Source organism: Lethenteron reissneri, chromosome 58 (genome assembly GCF_015708825.2).
Source record: "Lethenteron reissneri isolate LAM-NWPU_2019-01 chromosome 58, ASM1570882v1, whole genome shotgun sequence".
NCBI classification, from domain to species: domain Eukaryota; kingdom Metazoa; phylum Chordata; class Hyperoartia; order Petromyzontiformes; family Petromyzontidae; genus Lethenteron; species Lethenteron reissneri.
In genome coordinates, this window is record NC_083836.1 from 5,147,072 (window position 1) to 5,165,457 (window position 18,386).

At 43.8% G+C, this 18,386-nt stretch overlaps 2 protein-coding genes across 3 annotated transcripts in view; one reads left to right on the forward strand and one right to left on the reverse strand.

The window, feature by feature from the left end:
• Window positions 1–4,600: 4,600 nt before the first annotated feature.
• LOC133357511 (transcription factor SPT20 homolog) lies at window positions 4,601–13,490 on the reverse strand. The gene is made up of 3 exons (XM_061575477.1): window positions 12,224–13,490; window positions 7,361–7,489; window positions 4,601–5,469 (listed from the first exon to the last, which is right to left on the reverse strand). Exons 1-3 carry the CDS (start codon window positions 12,924–12,926, stop codon window positions 5,204–5,206), a joined length of 1,098 nt encoding a protein of 365 aa, XP_061431461.1. The 5' UTR covers window positions 12,927–13,490; the 3' UTR covers window positions 4,601–5,203.
• A 370-nt stretch (window positions 13,491–13,860) lies between these two features.
• TRAF3IP1 (TRAF3 interacting protein 1) overlaps window positions 13,861–18,386 on the forward strand; it is a 37,898-nt gene continuing 33,372 nt past the window's right edge. Inside the window, exon 1 of one of the 2 annotated variants that reach the window (XM_061575454.1) lies at window positions 13,861–14,631. In XM_061575454.1, the coding sequence (XP_061431438.1) occupies window positions 14,509–14,631 (123 nt within the window). In that variant the 5' untranslated portion in view covers window positions 13,861–14,508. The remainder of the gene's footprint in view (window positions 14,632–18,386) is intronic. The other variant, XM_061575455.1, reaches the window with a different exon arrangement.

Here is an 18,386-nt window from a genome sequence, read left to right on the forward strand (position 1 = left end):
ATGCCGCTGGGTCTTCACGTTCTACAGACGTAGATGCCACCACCGCCATCTATTGCGCGACGGTTGAACTTACGACTCTCGGTCTGAACAGGCAACTGGACATACGGACAGGTTTGTTCGTATCTCTGAAAGTTCGTAAGTCGAATGTTCGTAAGTAGAGTAGTCGCCGCTGTATTAATACCGCCACGACCAAATCAGCGTCACCTCGACCCACAATCACGTCGTCCGTCTTTTCTCGTAAATCCGTCGCCTCTCGGCCATCGCCACCAGCTACCAACCTGGACACGAACTACCATTGCGGCGTCGTGCGTAAAGAATTGTACCGTACTGCAGAGTACAATATATTGTTTACGCACGGTATTTACGCGACTTTATAGTGTAGTGTATCGTATTGTACCCTGTACAATTTTTGTTCAAAGTTTACCGCTGTCACACTAGTGCCGAGTACAGTATTTTTAGTAACTTAACGCGACGTTGCGGGTACGTCCGGGATGAAGACGTGCGCGTTAAGACGGGGTCACCTGTCGCCTCCGCTCTCTGTTTAGCTCTCGTGGAAGGAAAAAAAAATCGCTTTTGATTTGACGTCGTTTCGACAGTCGTCAGGAACGCATCCCCGACGTAAAAAACCGGAGGTACTGGCAAATAAAGAGGCCACGCTCACACCAATCGCGAGTTCGCGAAATCTCTCTCCAGGATCGATTTCCCATATTCTTAGGTTTTTTCGGTAGTCACGTAGGTAAAAAAAAGTAAATTAATAAAGTAAAATAAAAAATACAATCAAATCACGACGTTTCGGAGGCAACACAAGCTTCTGTCTTCAGGTGAACATTTATTCATTTTAATTTTTTACCTACGTGACTTTACCGAAAAAACCTAAGAATATAAATCCTTGCAGTCACGAAAGCTTCAAATCTAGATCGATTTCCCACCCAACACGCCACCATCATCATCATCACGATCCATGGGCAGATGGTCCATCGGTGTCCACTGCAAATGTCTTCATTTGTTTACACTTTCCTCTTGCCTTGTGCCAATGTGCTCAATTGGTGCACATCTTTCTGGCGCCCATCTCGGATGTGATCTTCAAGCCATTTCTTTATCATCATTAGACCTCCTTTTCCAGTACCATAAATATAATAATAGGGTTTTTTCCCTTTTTTCTGGCAACAAAACTGAAACCTTGTTACGAGGAATAGTGCCACTGCATTAACCACAATACTTGTGGTCAAAATGCAAACAAAAACACACTCTGATAATATATGCATTGTCCTTGAAACTGATTAGTCCACACCAGAGACAGATTTCTTGTTTTTTGTTTGCATTTTGACCACAAGTATTGTGGTTAATGCACACATAATTCCTCGTAAAAAGGTTTCAGTTTTGTTGCCAAAAAAAGGGGAAAAATCCTATTATTATAAGCTATTCTTTGTTAGGTCTTCCTCTTTCAGGTTCCTTCCATTTCTCTGAACACTTTCAATTTTCCTCTTGCCCATCCAACATGTGTCCAAAGTACAAGTTCCCTTCTCATCACTGCTTGCACCCCACGATACCAAAGCTCCCAACGTCCCCAACAATATTCTTAGGTTTTTTCGGTAAAGTCACGTAGGTAAAAAATTTAAATTACTAAAAGTAAAATAATTTTTTTTAATAATAATTTATTTTACTTTTATTAATTTAATTTTTTTACCTACGTGACTTTACCGAAAAAACCTAAGAATATGAATCCTTGCAGTCACGAAAGCTTCAAATCTAGTCCCCAACAATGACCGCCTGATCGTGCGTTATCCAGCAGTGCCAACGGTGTGTGACATCACACCGCACCGACACTCGCGCCGCAGAGACAGCGACATCGCTCCCACACGGCGGATGTTACATCGCACAGAGGTAGTGGACATCATCAGAGGCAGGTGAAGGGGGCCGGAAGAGAGGGGAGAAGAAAGATGGTCCTGATCGTCCGAGCTCGGAACCGGGGTTGCAAGTTTGAGATGCCAGCACCATCCGATGATGATGCGTCGTTGTTGCCTCTTGCCCCTGGATCTGGATCTGAGCCAGAGAGAGGATGAAGCTCATTGCTGCTGGAGGACAGCAAGCCAGTGAGGCTTACTTCACGAACCATCCCGTGTACTGGCTCACATTGACCCAGGCCGCCAAGGTCACCTCTCTTGCAAATGAGACTTTAGCCTGGTCTCTCTCGGGTTCTCAGACAGCTAAACGACACAAACTTGTGGATTTACAAAAGCCACTTCGTTGAGCTGTCATTCGTGGCCAGGCCGCTTCTGACGAAAGAAGCTAATGGCTCAATGGGGCCTTACATAAGATAAAAAAAATGTCTCTTTTAAATTTGTATATACGGTACTTTTAAAGTGATTTGTTTTCCTTTGCTATACTTTGCACTCCAATCGTGTTTTTGTATTGTTTGTTCTTGTTGTAACATTGTGACCCGTCCCTGCTGGACATCCATAGCTCATCGGATCCCTCCTCCAGTAATAAATAAAGATTCCGATTCCGAAAAGATCAGAATCACAGCAGCCACCGCCGTATCGACGATATTGGCCAAGGCCACCGCCTCTGAACCAGAGGCCCATCACCTCGTTTCAAAAACTTGAATCTCTCGCCAGGGAGCTCTTCGTGTTGGGTGGTGGCAGGCGGGGTTGGAGAATTCTTACGCATCAGGTTCCCACACGAGTTCACCGCCCCACCGAGATGGAGATGGCAGTCGCCCCCACAAACGCCGCTCGCCACCCGAACACTTTGGTCAGTTCTCAACACGGGAGCAGCTTGCAAGATGCTCGCGATCGGCTCAGGCGAGAGACGTCTAACACTAACGAGGTTTTTATTTACAGCGAAAGTTTGTACTGGCGGGACATTTCAAAATAAAAGTTCCGAGGCAAAACTGCGTGGCATGTCTGTACGAATGGCGGTCGACATTTACTCTGCACCATAGCGCGGTACAATTATCGACAACGATGCTAGCCAGTAGGCATCTTCCCCTCTATCATGGTTAGGCTCGAACAATCCCTTCATCGAATAGGTTAATCAAATGCAGGGGCAGTTTCTTCATTCGGGCGATTGGGCGACGCACCACCAATGTCATTGAACCACAGAGTCACGCTAGCCGTCACTGTGCCTCTTGATATAGTCCAATCAGCGTCATGTCACGTTCTGTGGAGTACCGCCTCTTTTTGGGCGATTTCACTCTGGTTGTTCCCATAGATTTACATTCAAAGATGTTTTTTTTCGAACGGCGGGCGCTCCAATGCATTCTCTATGGCTTCCGGGAGGGCTCGCACTAACGTGCTTACGTCATCATACGTAAGCACGTTTCAGTCAACAATATTATTTGTCGCCACCTAGTGGAATCTTTAATAAAAGAAACTGAGTGGATTGTAATAATAGTGAGTATAGAAACAAACAGGATGTATTGTAAGAGTCACTTTATTTTTCATTAATATTAAAGAAGTGAAGTTGCCTTTACATGCTTAAGCTGTTAATTTATCCATTGCATGGGTGGACCTTATCCTTATCAATCATCCAGACATTTGCCCCCCCTGAGAGATTTTGCAGGAGCCGCCACTGCTCAAATGGAATGCGCTCAACCTGGACATGTTACCGAAAAGATGTGAGGGTGAAGCGGCTGATGTTCATGGAAATCTTCCTAAGTACCTTACTGTGTAACGTTTTGACAGTTGAATAGAACACGAGGGACATAGAATCCTGTACTTCTTGACCAAACATTAAAGTACCCGCATTGCAATATTTTTCGTGTGATATTTTTACGGATGCACGTTCAGCAGTTTTGTATGCGAATAAAGAAACCTATCACACTGGTCAACAAAAAACAATTCTGGCCTGGACTTTTGCAGCTGTTCTAGACTAATTTCAGGGTGCTGATTCCAAATCTGATCTCAGATTTGCTCTATCACATCTCATTTTACGCTATCGGCATACCCCATTTTCATTGATTTTACCCGAAATTAACTCTGTCACTTATGATTGCAAGTTGTTGCGAGTCAGTGACTGCTTTAGTGTTAAAATATGGTGCTGTATTTTTAGGATAGTGTGTTTATAATATAATTTTATGTAGATATCTACATTTATTTAATATTATTCTTCTGCAGTTTTTATTGATAATGCAATATTTGATATCTCAAAAACCTGATGTGATAGACAAAAACTGATGCCAGATTTGGAATCAGCACCCCAAAATCACCTTAAAACCGTTGGAATACCTTATGCCACTAAAAGTGTGTTGACCAGTGTCATTAACAAAACAGATTTATGTACAGGGTGCTTCAAAAAAATGTGAACACTTCTGACAATTTGCAACAACTCCACGAGAAATGTGCCTCCGAGCTCTGGAGACCACCTGGAGAAGATTCCAGGCACGCGTTGACAACGATGGCGAGCAAGTGGAGACTTGACTTTTTGAAGCGATTAACACACATTTATATTCTTGGTTCTTTCGGTAAAGTCACGTAGAAGGGAAATAATAAAATAATAAAAATATAAAACACTAAAATTCTCACGACGTTTCGACTGCAACACAAGCAATCATCATCAGGTGTGAAATCCACAGTAAAGGATGGTGGTGTGTGGGGAGCGGTAGTGTAGCAGTTAGTGCTGTGGATTTCACACCTGATGATGATTGCTTGTGTTGCAGTCGAAACGTCGTGAGAATTGTATTGTTTAGTATTTTTATTATTTTATTATTTCCCTTCTACGTGACTTTACCGAAAGAACCAAGAATATGAATCCCTGCAGTCACGAAAGCTTTAAATCAAAATTTAACACACATTTGTTATTATATTAGTGCATTATCCGTTTTTTCCATTAAAAACAGTCCCATGTAAATGTTAACTTTTTTTGAAGCACCCTGTACATTTAGATTTAAAGCTTTCGTGACTGCGGGGATTCATCTTCTTGGTTCTTTCGGTAAAGTCACGTAGAATGGAAATAATAAAAAAATAAAAATACAACATAATAAAATAATTCTCACGACGTTTCGGCCACAACGCAAGCAGCCGTCCTCAGGTGGAGAACAGGTCTGTCGAGAAGACAGAGTCTGAATGACACACCCCAGGCTTGGAGCGACTATTTAAGCTGCGATGGAGGGGGGGAAGAGCATGCCACGATTATGCGTTTGTTCTCATGTACAACCTGCACGCACGGAAGAAACACATTGACAAATGAAAACAAACTCTCCTCAATCCAAAGGCAGATCCCTTGCCTCCCTTGCTAGGAGCGCGTGCCCAAGTTGTTTCAGAACGGAGATCAGTTCTCTGTTGACGTAGGCCGACACTTCCGTTTCCCGTTCCCGCTGGTCGCGGTCCAGGTTCATCTGCCGTTCTTTAAGCTCCCGGTCGGCCTGCATTTCTTGACGGAGGAACTCCATGTACCTTTCGTCAGATTCCCGCATGCATTTCGCCAGTTCCGCGACCGAGTCTGGCGCGTCCCTTTTTCGCTTTTTGGCTGAAAAATAGAGAAATGCAACACAAATGCCCGGAGGGGAATCCGCACCTCCGATTAACACGGTTGGCAAAGTACGGTTACGAAAGAAGTTCAACACAGTAATAGGTTTTTAAATCCTTTATATTAAGTTCACTTGCTTGCTTGCTTGATCGCTTACGACCGTGCAAATCTTTCGGTCGTTTTTTAACCCACTTCCCGTGATCCAATCGAACTGACATTTTTGCACACCGACTCGTTGTGCGTGACAATTTATTTTCGTGAAATTTTTTTTCCAAAATTTTCAACATTTTAGGATTTTTTTTTATATTTAATTACCAATTGCTTAATGGTGGCAGGCAATCATCTGACCCATAGGTGGCAGCCATCTCAAGCCAGAGGACGAGAGGACTCTAGCCGCCCGTTTCAAAGACCAATGTGGGCTGGGTTGTGGCCCATTGAACACGCATATAAAGGATTTATAGTGAAAAACTTTGTTTTTACGGGTTAATTTTTTTACCCTTTCAACTGGTACAAAACTGACACCTTTATACAAGGGATCATGTTTGCAATAACCACAACACAAGCAGTCAAAATACAAACAAAAAGAAACAACTCTGATAATGATATGCACTGTCCTTGAAGTTGATTGGTCCACACCTGAGACAGCTTTTCTTAGGTGTCAGTTTTATACTGGTTTTGTACCAGTTGAAAGGGTAAAAAACCTACTACTATATTTTGCCACTGGTAAAGGAGGTCTCATTGTGTAAGTTCAACACACATCATCCCGCACCTCCGATTAGCACGGTTGGCCACGTACGGCGCGAAAGAAGTTCAACATACATCCAAAACATAACACTCATACAACTTGCCAGCAGCAGCAGCAGCAGCGATATAATACACTACTACAAAAGAGACGTAAATATCATATCGCATAGAACTATTATGCCCGATGATGCTGGATGCAATTACCAGCGAAACGTTGTACTACTCAAAAATTGTAAATGTTGTGGTTTCACGCTTCAACACACCGGTGGGCTAAAGCAGTGAACTATTTGTCTTTTGTCAACGTGACACTTTTTTTGCTGATTGGCCGTGTCGGGTGGTGGAGGGTTACGACACATTTATAAATAACGCGATCTAAACCCAAAAACGTTGATTATGAATACAACATATTAACAGCACAACAGTGCGCATTGTGCAACTGTGAATACATACGCTGCGGTTACAAGGTAGACAAGGCTGATTGCATTGTCCAGTAAAACCTTGGTCTGCGAGTGTTTTGCGAGACGAGCAATTTTTTTAAATAAACATTAATTTGATAAACGAGCGAGGTCTTGCAATACGAGTAGTACGTGTACACGCTTTGTCTGCCGAGCGTCACGTGATCACAACTGATATACGAGTGCTTTGGATTACAAACACCTTTCCGTAACGAATTATGCTCGCAATCCAAGGTGTTACTGAGCATGCAATGCACATGCAATGTGGTTACTCCCAGGACATTTCACGCGAAATTCCAGCCCGTTCATAATCCTCCGCTTGCGATGGGTTTCTTTTTTGTTTCCTTCATTATTTACAGAGTGTTGGGCTTTTAAGTAGAACTGGCAATGCAGGATGGGGAATAAGAAAATGAGGCAAGAGTTGCATTTTTTTCCCACTTGCTCTTTGGAACAACACGATGACAACATCGGCATCTCGATGTTAGACGGATGTTAGATGGGTGTTAGACGGGTGTTAGCCGCCAAGACCGTGACGGGGTTTCTTTTATCATTCCTGCCGTTCCGTACCGCCTGCGCCGTTCCCCGTCCTGCCGTAATGTGCACCGGTGCCTCCTCCTTGCTTTATCGAGGGCGATATTGGCACCCGAGATAAATCATTGATCTCATCTGAGAGCTCACGCTTGGATATTTACCCTGCAGTGTCTTGAGACTCGTCAACCCCGGGTTTACCGCTGACGAGTGTCCGGCTTGCGGGGTCGATGTGCCGTCATGGACATCCTCGATTAGAACACTGCCGTCCGAGTGGACGGACGAGGCGTCCTCTAGCAAGGAAAACAAATGACACGCACACGGATGGATTCTGTAAATGCTTTCCGACATGGCCCATGGCTTGACAACGTAAAACTGCAGAACGGAACATTTTTTTGTTCAAGTTCATTTCAAGTTCATGTATTAGGTGTAGCCCTGTGAGCCATTCGGCTCTTGAATCGGGTGCAACCGCAACAAACAAAAAACATGAACAAAAAAATCTTAAAGTGAATATGTGACTGAGTGCAAACAGAAAATCCAAGAAAAGACAGCAAAATATTACAGAAAAAAAATCACCGTACACCAACGCTGTGTGCAAAAATCCCAGTGGGATGCAAGTCAAACAACCAACAACAACCACAAGACAACTTAGATTAAGGCCATCAGTCTAACTCTGTACTACAACAAACAAACATGGCTAAACCAATACACTTTTCGAAATCACCAAAATAAAGCCATGAAAGCAATGAAACAGTGATCATAGGAACTGTGACGGAATTTTCACAATAAATGGCATAAACAACATGTACTACCAAAACCCTGCAGCCATAGCTGGCTGCATGAGTCACTCCACAACAGCAGGAGCATCCATCGGAGTATTATAATTTTTCAATGCACCCGGTAATGCCCCACCGAGCTACATCCCTCTATTTCAGAAGTGACCTTGGCTCTCGCAAATGATAGCTCAGCAAAGTGGATCATCATCACTCGTTGGTTCTTTCGGTAAAGTCACGCATAAAGAGAAAATAAAAAATTAAATACTAGCATACGACGTTTCGATTGCAACACAAGCAATCATCATCAGGTATAAATGAAATAGAAACACAAATCTTGTATACTTAGAAATGTAATGTAATACAACAGAGAGTCGGATAACATTCAACAGTCAACACCCTACCTGGTTGATTACGTTCTTCCTGAGAATGCTAAATTTGAGAGAAAGATAAAACACAGAACCAGAGACATATAGACAGACATATAAGTAGAGACAGATATCACAGAGATACACAGAGAGAGAGACATACATAGGCGACTCTATGTTGTATTACATTACATTTCTAAGTATACTAGATTTGTGTTTCTATTTCATTTATACCTGATGATTGCTTGTGTTGCAATCGAATCAAAACGTCGTATGCTAGTATTTAATTTATTATTTTCTCTTTATACGTGACTTTACCGAAAGAACCAAAGAGTAATTCCTGCAGTCACGAAAGCTCCAAATTAATTATGGATCATCATCATGATCACTTGGAAATGTATAGCAGCCAAATACTCGTGATGTTGATTCTAAATGTGGAAGGGAAAGACCGGAGGACCCGGAGAAAACTCCACGCGAACATCTCACGATGGCGAGGAGACCCCATCTCCCCTCGCCTGGTATGCAGGAGGACATGGGTTTGATCCCAGAGCCTGACGATGCCTCTTGTGTAACGTTGGAGTTCGTGCAGGGGCGGTTTCTTCATTAGGGCGATTGGGCGACGCACCACCAATGTCATTGAACCACAGAGTCACGCTAGCCGTCACTGTGCCTCTGGATATAGTCCAATCAGCGTCATGCTACGTTCTGTGGAGTACCGCCTCTTTTTGGGCGATTTCCCTCCAGCTGAGAATCGCCCCGAGTGGCCCCATAGACTTACATTCAAAGATGTTTTTTTTCGAACGGGGGCGCTGCAATGCATTCTCTATGGCTTCCGGGAGGGCTCGCCCTAACGTGCTTACGTCATCATACGTGCTTACGTTATCATACGTAAGCACGTTTCATCCAACAATATAATTTGTCGCCACCTATTGGTTTGTTTTAATAGTGAGTATAGAAACAAACAAGATGTATTGTAAGAGTTACTTTATTTTTCATTAATATTAAAGAAGTGAAGTTGCCTTTACATGCTTAAGCTGTTAATTTATCCATTGCATGGGTGGACCTTATCCTTATCAATCATCCAGACATTTGCCCCCCCTGAGAGATTTTGCAGGAGCCGCCACTGAGTTCGTGTGTTCTCTATTCTCTCCCGGGGAGGTCGCGTGTGTGGCCTTTAAAGAAAATATATATTTTATAAGAAAGCCAACGTTATTGGCAATTATCCTTCTTCATCGAACATAAGGGCCATAGCCCGAAACGACTCCGGTTATAGTTACGAACGCGAAGGACATCCGCGGTTGAAACGTTCACTGAACATCTGAGAAAGAGCTTCACATCTCGTCGGATAATAAACATTCTGACATTTAACTATCTTTCATTTATTTTATTTCACGAGTTAAGGCGACGTTGCAACCAGCATTGTCGCTTCAACGTTGACACACACAAAAAAACACACTCCGGACCGGGTTTCGACATCAAGTTGTCTTCACTGGCAGTGGTCCATTCATGCGGCCCAGGTGACCCAAACAACATCGTGTGTGGAATCTTAATTTTGGAGCTTTCGTGACTGCAGTAATCGACCAGGCTATGCGTTAATTGTGTGTTGACCGACTCTCTGTGGTGTATTACATAACATTTCGATATTTTGCTAGGTTATTTAATTTAATGTTCAAGCCTACCGTACTTTACTACGCGTCTCTTCGTACTCATTGACATGTAAATTTTGTCTCTAACCCCTCCCTCTATCTGCCTCCGCCCCCCTCTGTCTATTTAAGGCCACCCCACAGAGACGATCTCCCTCTCTGTGCCTGTGTAACTCTCTATGTATCTTGGTGATATCTGTCTGCTTATATGTCTGTCTATAGTTTTCTGGTTAGATTTTGTGTCGCTATTTCATTTATACCTGATGATTGCTTGTGTTGCAATCGAAACGTCGTATGCTATTATTTAATTTATTATTTTATCTTTATACGTGACTTTACCGAAAGAACCAAAGAATAATCGTGTGTGGACACCGAAGTCATCATCATTAAGCCATTTCGACAGCCCCTGTCTACGACGGAAACCGGGACGCGGTGAATCCGTCACTGCATCTTCGTCGTCCCACGCGCTAACGTTGGCCCAACAAACAGGCCCTCTCTTTTACCCTATGAGACATCTCCTTTACCAGTGGCAAAATATAGTAGTAGGTTTTTACCCTTTCAACTGGTACAAAAACTGACACCTTTATACAAGGCATCATGTTGGCAATAACCACAACACAAGCAGTCAAGATACAAACAAAAAGGAACAACTCTGATAATGATATGCACTGTCCTTGAAGTTGATGATGCCTTGTATAAAGGTGTCAGTTTTTGTACCAGTTGAAAGGGTATAAACCTATTACTAGGCCCCCTCTTCTTTCGCACCGTACCTCAGCCAAAACCGTGCTCACCGTGGGGGCGAAGGTTGGGATCGAACCCACGCGGCCGACCTCCTGTATACCAGGCGAGGCAGTTAACATCTCCTAGCCACCGTGAGATGTTGACACGTGGTCAGTTCCAACCGCGTGTCAACATCTCCTAGCCACCGTGAGATGTTGACACGTGGTCAGTTCCAACCACGTGTCAACATCTCCTAGCCACCGTGAGATGTTGACATGTGGTCGTTTCCAACATCTCCTAGTCACCCTGAGATGTTGCCACGTGGTCGATTCCAACCACGTGGCAACATCTCCTAGCCACCGTGAGATGTTGACACGTGGTCGATTCCAACCACGTGTCAACATCTCCTAGCCACCGTGAGATGTTGGGACGTGGTCGATTCCAACCACGTGGCAACATCTCCTAGCCACCGTGAGATGTTGACACGTGGTCGATTCCAACCACGTGGCAACATCTCCTAGCCACCGTGAGATGTTGACACGTGGTCAGTTCCAACCGCGTGTCAACATCTCCTAGCCACCGTGAGATGTTGACACGTGGTCAGTTCCAACCGCGTGTCAACATCTCCTAGTCACCGTGAGATGTTGACACGTGGTCGATTCCAACCACGTGGCAACATCTCCTAGTCACCGTGAGATGTTGACACGTGGTCAGTTCCAACCGCGTGTCAACATCTCCTAGTCACCGTGAGATGTTGACACGTGGTCGATTCCAACCACGTGTCAACATCTCCTTGCCACCGTGAGATGTTGACACGTGGTCTGTTCCAACCACGTGTCAACATCTCCTAGAAAACCGTGAGATGTTGACACGTGGTCAGTTCCAACCGCGTGTCAACATCTCCTAGCCACCGTGAGATGTTGACACGTGGTCGATTCCAACCACGTGTCAACATCTCCTTGCCACCGTGAGATGTTGACACGTGGTCTGTTCCAACCACGTGTCAACATCTCCTAGAAAACCGTGAGATGTTGACACGTGGTCAGTTCCAACCGCGTGTCAACATCTCCTAGCCACCGTGAGATGTTGACACGTGGTCAGTTCCAACCGCGTGGCAACATCTCCTAGCCACCGTGAGATGTTGACACGTGGTCAGTTCCAACCACGTGGCAACATCTCCTAGCAACCGTGAGATGTTGACACGTGGTCAGTTCCAACCGCGTGTCAACATCTCCTAGCCACCGTGAGATGTTGACATGTGGTCGATTCCAACCACGTGTCAACATCTCTTAGTCACCGTGAGATGTTGACACGTGGTCAGTTCCAACCGCGTGTCAACATCTCCTAGCCACCGTGAGATGTTGACACGTGGTCAGTTCCAACCGCGTGTCAACATCTCCTAGCCACCGTGAGATGTTGACACGTGGTCAGTTCCAACCGCGTGTCAACATCTCCTAGCCACCAAGGAGATTGCGTTTGCTGCTTGCTGCTGTGATTGTTGAACTTTTTTTTCATGGACTCACCAGATTCTTGAGACTCCACCATCTCTTGAAGCTGCTGCTGCTGCTGATGATCCTGCTGTTGCTGCTGATGATGATCTTGCTGATGATGATCTTGCCGATGATGATCTTGCTGATGATGATGATCCTGCTGATGATGATCCTGCTGATGATGATCCTGCTGATGATGATGCTGCTCTTGATGATGATTCTGCTGCTGATGATGATTCTGCTGCTGTTGATGATGACGATCCTGCTGTTGATGATTCTGCTGCTGTTGATGATGATCCTGCTGCTGCTGATGATGAGTATGCTGCTGTTCTTGCTGTTGATGATGAGTCTGCTGCTGTTCTTGCTTAACCCCACCGACACCACCACCACGGACACCACCACCACCACAGCCACCACCACCACCACCACGGCCCATCACTGCGTCCAGCATCTGATAATGTCGGCTCCGCTTGCGACCGGCAGCCGCCGCCTCGCTGAGCCTCTTGTACTCCTGCTTCAGTTTCTTCACCTTCTCGCGACACTGCTTGGGACTGCGGATGATGCCCGAGCATCTCAACTCAGCCGAGATGCGTGCGTACACCCTCTCGTTCCGCACGGATGCCTCCAGCGCGGCCTGCACGCCCGCCTCGCCCCACAGAGACAGCAAGGCACGCACCTCGTCCGAGTCCCACAGCTGCTTCTTCTCGTCCGCGTCGGTGCTCGCCACGGGGTTCATCGCGGGCACGGGATGATGATGATGATGTTGTTGTTGTGGTGGTGATGCTGGTGTTGGTGTTGCTGCTGCTACTGATGCTGCTACACTACTACTCTACTACTCCTGCTGCTACACCACTACACTACTCCTCCTACTATTGCTACACTGCTACTACTACTGCTACACTACTACTGCTGCTGCTGCTACATGACTCCTGCTGCTACACTACTACTACTCCTGCTACACTACTACTCCTGCTGTTACGCTGCTGCTGCTACACTACTGCTGCTGCTACACTACTACTGCTTTTACGCTGCTGCTGCTGCACTACTACTGCTGCTGCTGCACTACTACTGCTGCTGCTGCACTACTACTGCTGCTGCTGCACTACTACTGCTGCTGCTGCACTACTACTGCTGCACTACTACTGCTGCTGCTGCACTACTACTGCTGCTGCTGCACTACTACTGCTGCTGCTGCACTACTACTGCTGCTGCTGCACTACTACTGCTGCTGCTGCACTACTACTGCTGCTGCTGCACTACTACTGCTGCTGCTGCACTACTACTGCTGCTGCTGCACTACTACTGCTGCTCTACCCCCCGGCCTGTCCCCGCTCCTCTTCCCCCGCCCTCTTCCTCCTCCCCCCTGCCCTCCTCCCCCTCCCCCCTGCCCTCCTCCCCCCTGCCCTCCTCCCCCTCCCCCCTGCCCTCCTCCCCCCTGCCCTCCTCCCCCTCCCCTCCCCTTCCTCCCCTGCTGCTCCTCCTCCCCCCTCCTCTCCTCCCCCTCCTCCCTCCCTCCCCTTCCTCCCCCTTACCCCTCCTCCCCCCCTGCCCCCCCCCGCCTGCCCCCTCCTCGTCGTCCTCGTCTCGAGCCGAGCTGCTGTCACGGCGGCGATTGCGTAACCAGCCCCTCCCCCCCCTCCCCCCCTCCCACGGGGGCTCTGGCTTCGCCGGTCAACACGACAACGGTCGGAGCAACGTTGCCCCGACGTTCAGCCAACGTTGGTTCAACGTCGCAGCAACGTTGTAAACCCCGCCCCTGCGCCCTGCTTCGCCTGCCAACACGCTAACGTTGATCTTCTTGGTTCTTTCGGTAAAGTCACGTAGAAGGGAAGTAATAAAATAATAAAAATAAAACATAATAAAATAAAATAATATAATAAACCAAGAAGATGAATCCCTGCAGTCACGAAAGCTTTAAATCGAAATTTAACGCTAACGTTGGTTCAACGTTGGACCAACGTTCGCCGAACGTTCGCGCAACGTCCGCGCAATGTCGCGCGTTTTAGTTTTGTTCGTAAACAAAAATCGCGTTTTTTTAATACACACACGCGCACGCACGCGCACAAAGTGGCGAGCGCGCGAGCCACGGGGCTTTCCGTAACCCGGGGATGACGTCACGCGTCGCCCAGGCAACCGCGTTGAGGGCCGCGCGCGCGCGCTCACTTCGCGCGCTGCATTGTGGTCGCAGCTCCACCGTCGTCGCCGCCGTCGAAATCACCGAAAAAAATTCTCCTCAGCGACTAAAACAATCAAACGAACAGCGACAAACGTCGCCTCTCGCGCGTATAATTGATTGACTTCTCCCTCGCGAGCCCACGATGGACGCCAGCGCCGTGAAGCGCACCCAGGAGACGCTGGGCCGCGTTATCCGCAAGCCGCCGCTGACGGAGAAACTCCTCGGAAAACCTCCGTTCAGATTCCTACACGACGTCATCACAGAGGCGAGTTTCGTATTATTACTACGATCTAATTATTACATTATACACTACGACTATAACATCATAGTGTGCTGTGTAACACACTAGCGTGTCCACTGTGTAACTAAGAACGATCACAGACTGAGTTGTAACAACGTTTAGGCTGGCATACACTGCCTCATCACGGTAGGCAAACCTCGCCTGACTACAATAACACTATTACATTATACACTACAACTATAACAATATCACTATTACATTATACACTACGACAATAACATCATAGTGTGCTGTGTAACACACTGTAGTGGCCACGGTGTAACTGTTATAACGATAACAGACTGAGTTGTAGCACCGTTCAGATTCCTACACGACGTCATCACAGAGGCGAGTTTCGTATTACTACAATATTATTACATTATACACTACGACTATAACAATCTCACTACACTACACACTACAACTATAACATCATAGTGTGCTGTGTAACACACTAGCGTGGCCAGGGTGTGACTGTTATAACGATCACAGACTGAGTTGTAACAACGTTCAGGCTCGCATACACTGCCTCGTCACGGTAGGCATACCTCGCATTACTACAATATCACTATTACTGTAATAGTGATATTGTTATAGTTGTAGTGTATAATGTAATAGTATTACATTATACACTACGACTATAACATCATAGTGTGCTGTGTAACACACTAGCGTGGCCAGGGTGTAACTGTTATAACGATAACAGACTGAGTTGTAGCACCAATCAGGCTGGCATACACTGCCTCATCACGGTAGGCAAACCTCGCCTGACTACAATATCACTATTACATTATACACTACAACTATAACAATATCACTATTACATTACACACTACAACTATAACAATATCACTATTACATTATACACTACAACTATAACAATATCACTATTACATTATACACTACAACTATAACAATATCACTATTACAGTATTCACTATAACAATATCACTATTACATTACACACTACAACTATAACAATATCACTATTACATTATACACTACAACTATAACAATATCACTATTACAGTACACACTACAACTATAACAATATCACTATTACAGTATACACTACAACTATAACAATATCACTATTACATTACACACTACAACTATAACAATATCACTATTACAGTATACACTACAACTATAACAATATCACTATTACAGTACACACTACAACTATAACAATATCACTATTACAGTACACACTACAACTATAACAATATCACTATTACAGTATACACTACAACTATAACAATATCACTATTACATTACTCACTACAACTATAACAATATCACTATTACAGTATACACTACAACTATAACAATATCACTATTACATTACTCACTACAACTATAACAATATCACTATTACATTACACACTACAACTATAACAATATCACTATTACATTACACACTACAACTATAACAATATCACTATTACATTACTCACTACAACTATAACAATATCACTATTACATTATACACTACAACTATAACAATATCACTATTACATTACACACTACAACTATAACAATATCACTGTTACAGTATTCACTACAACTATAACAATATCACTATTACATTACACACTACAACTATAACAATATCACTATTACAGTATACACTACAACTATAACAATATCACTATTACATTACACACTACAACTATAACAATATCACTATTACATTACACACTACAACTATAACAATATCACTATTACAGTACACACTACAACTATAACAATATCACTATTACAGTATAGACTACAACTATAACAATATCACTATTACAGTATACACTACAACTATAACAATATCACTATTACATTATACACTACAACTATAACAATATCACTATTACAGTATACACTACAACTATAACAATATCACTATTACATTACACACTACAACTATAACATTATCACTATTACATTATACACTACAACTATAACAATATCATTATTACATTACACACTACAACTATAACAATATCATTATTACATTACACACTACAACTATAACAATATCACTATTACAGTATTCACTACAACTATAACAATATCACTATTACATTATACACTACAACTATAACAATATCACTATTACATTATACACTACAACTATAACAATATCACTATTACAGTACACACTACAACTATAACAATATCACTATTACATTATACACTACAACTATAACAATATCACTATTACATTATACACTACAACTATAACAATATCACTATTACATTATACACTACAACTATAACAATATCACTATTACAGTATACACTACAACTATAACAATATCACTATTACATTATACACTACAACTATAACAATATCACTATTACAGTATACACTACAACTATAACAATATCACTATTACATTATACACTACAACTATAACAATATCACTATTATATTATACACTACAACTATAACAATATCACTATTACAGTATACACTACAACTATAACAATATCACTATTACAGTACACACTACAACTATAACAATATCACTATTACAGTATACACTACAACTATAACAATATCACTATTACATTATACACTACAACTATAACAATATCACTATTACATTATACACTACAACTATAACAATATCACTATTACATTATACACTACAACTATAACAATATCACTATTACAGTATACACTACAACTATAACAATATCACTATTACATTACACACTACAACTATAACAATATCAATACATTATACACTACAACTATAACAACATCACTATTACATTATACACTACTACTATACCATCTCACGTAGCAATATCTCTACATTATATACTACTACTATACATCTCACATAGCAATATCTATACATTATACACTACTACTATACCATCTCACGTAGCAATATCTCTACATTATACACTACCACTACTATACCATCTCACGTAGCAATATCTCTACATTATACACTACTACTATACCATCTCACGTAGCATTATCTCTACATTATACACTACTACTACTATACCATCTCACGTAGCAATATCTCTACATTATACACTACTACTATAACATTGCAGCATTACAGCATTGTATAGTGATACATGTGCAGCACGCTTCAGTAACTATCGACAGGGTAACGCGCTGTGTTCTAACACTGATCAGGCTCGCATACACTACGTCATCACAGAAGCGCGTCTCGCTATACAATCTAATTACATTGTACACAACTACTACAACACATTCCTGCGGAGGGAGCTGGTAGGAACGTTGGGTTGCTCGGTCAATGGCCTGCAGGGTCAACGGCGGCGTGGTGTATTCCGCAAATATGCCCGACTGTGAGGGCGGGCACAAGCCGGCGTGAGTAGGTTAAACGTTGAGTTTTATAAGGGCACCACGGGGTGACCAACCCCTCCCCACCCAGCCCTACCCCCACCCCCCCACCCAGCCCCACCCTTCCCTCTCCACCCAGCCCCACCCTCCCCACCCAGCCCCTCCCTGCACGACGGACGGACACAATACTCCCCTGTGGGCTGGTGGAATCAGTGGGTTCCTACCAGTGTAATCATACAATAACAACACACTGGAACACTCATTCTGCACTGCAGCAACAATATACTATATTAAAAAAACTTTGTTTATTTTAACCAGGTAAGGCCCACCGCTCTATAATGTATAGCTCTTTTATTAGAAGTGACCTGACCACACAAATGATAGTTCACCGAGGGGGCTCATCGGCGAGACTCTC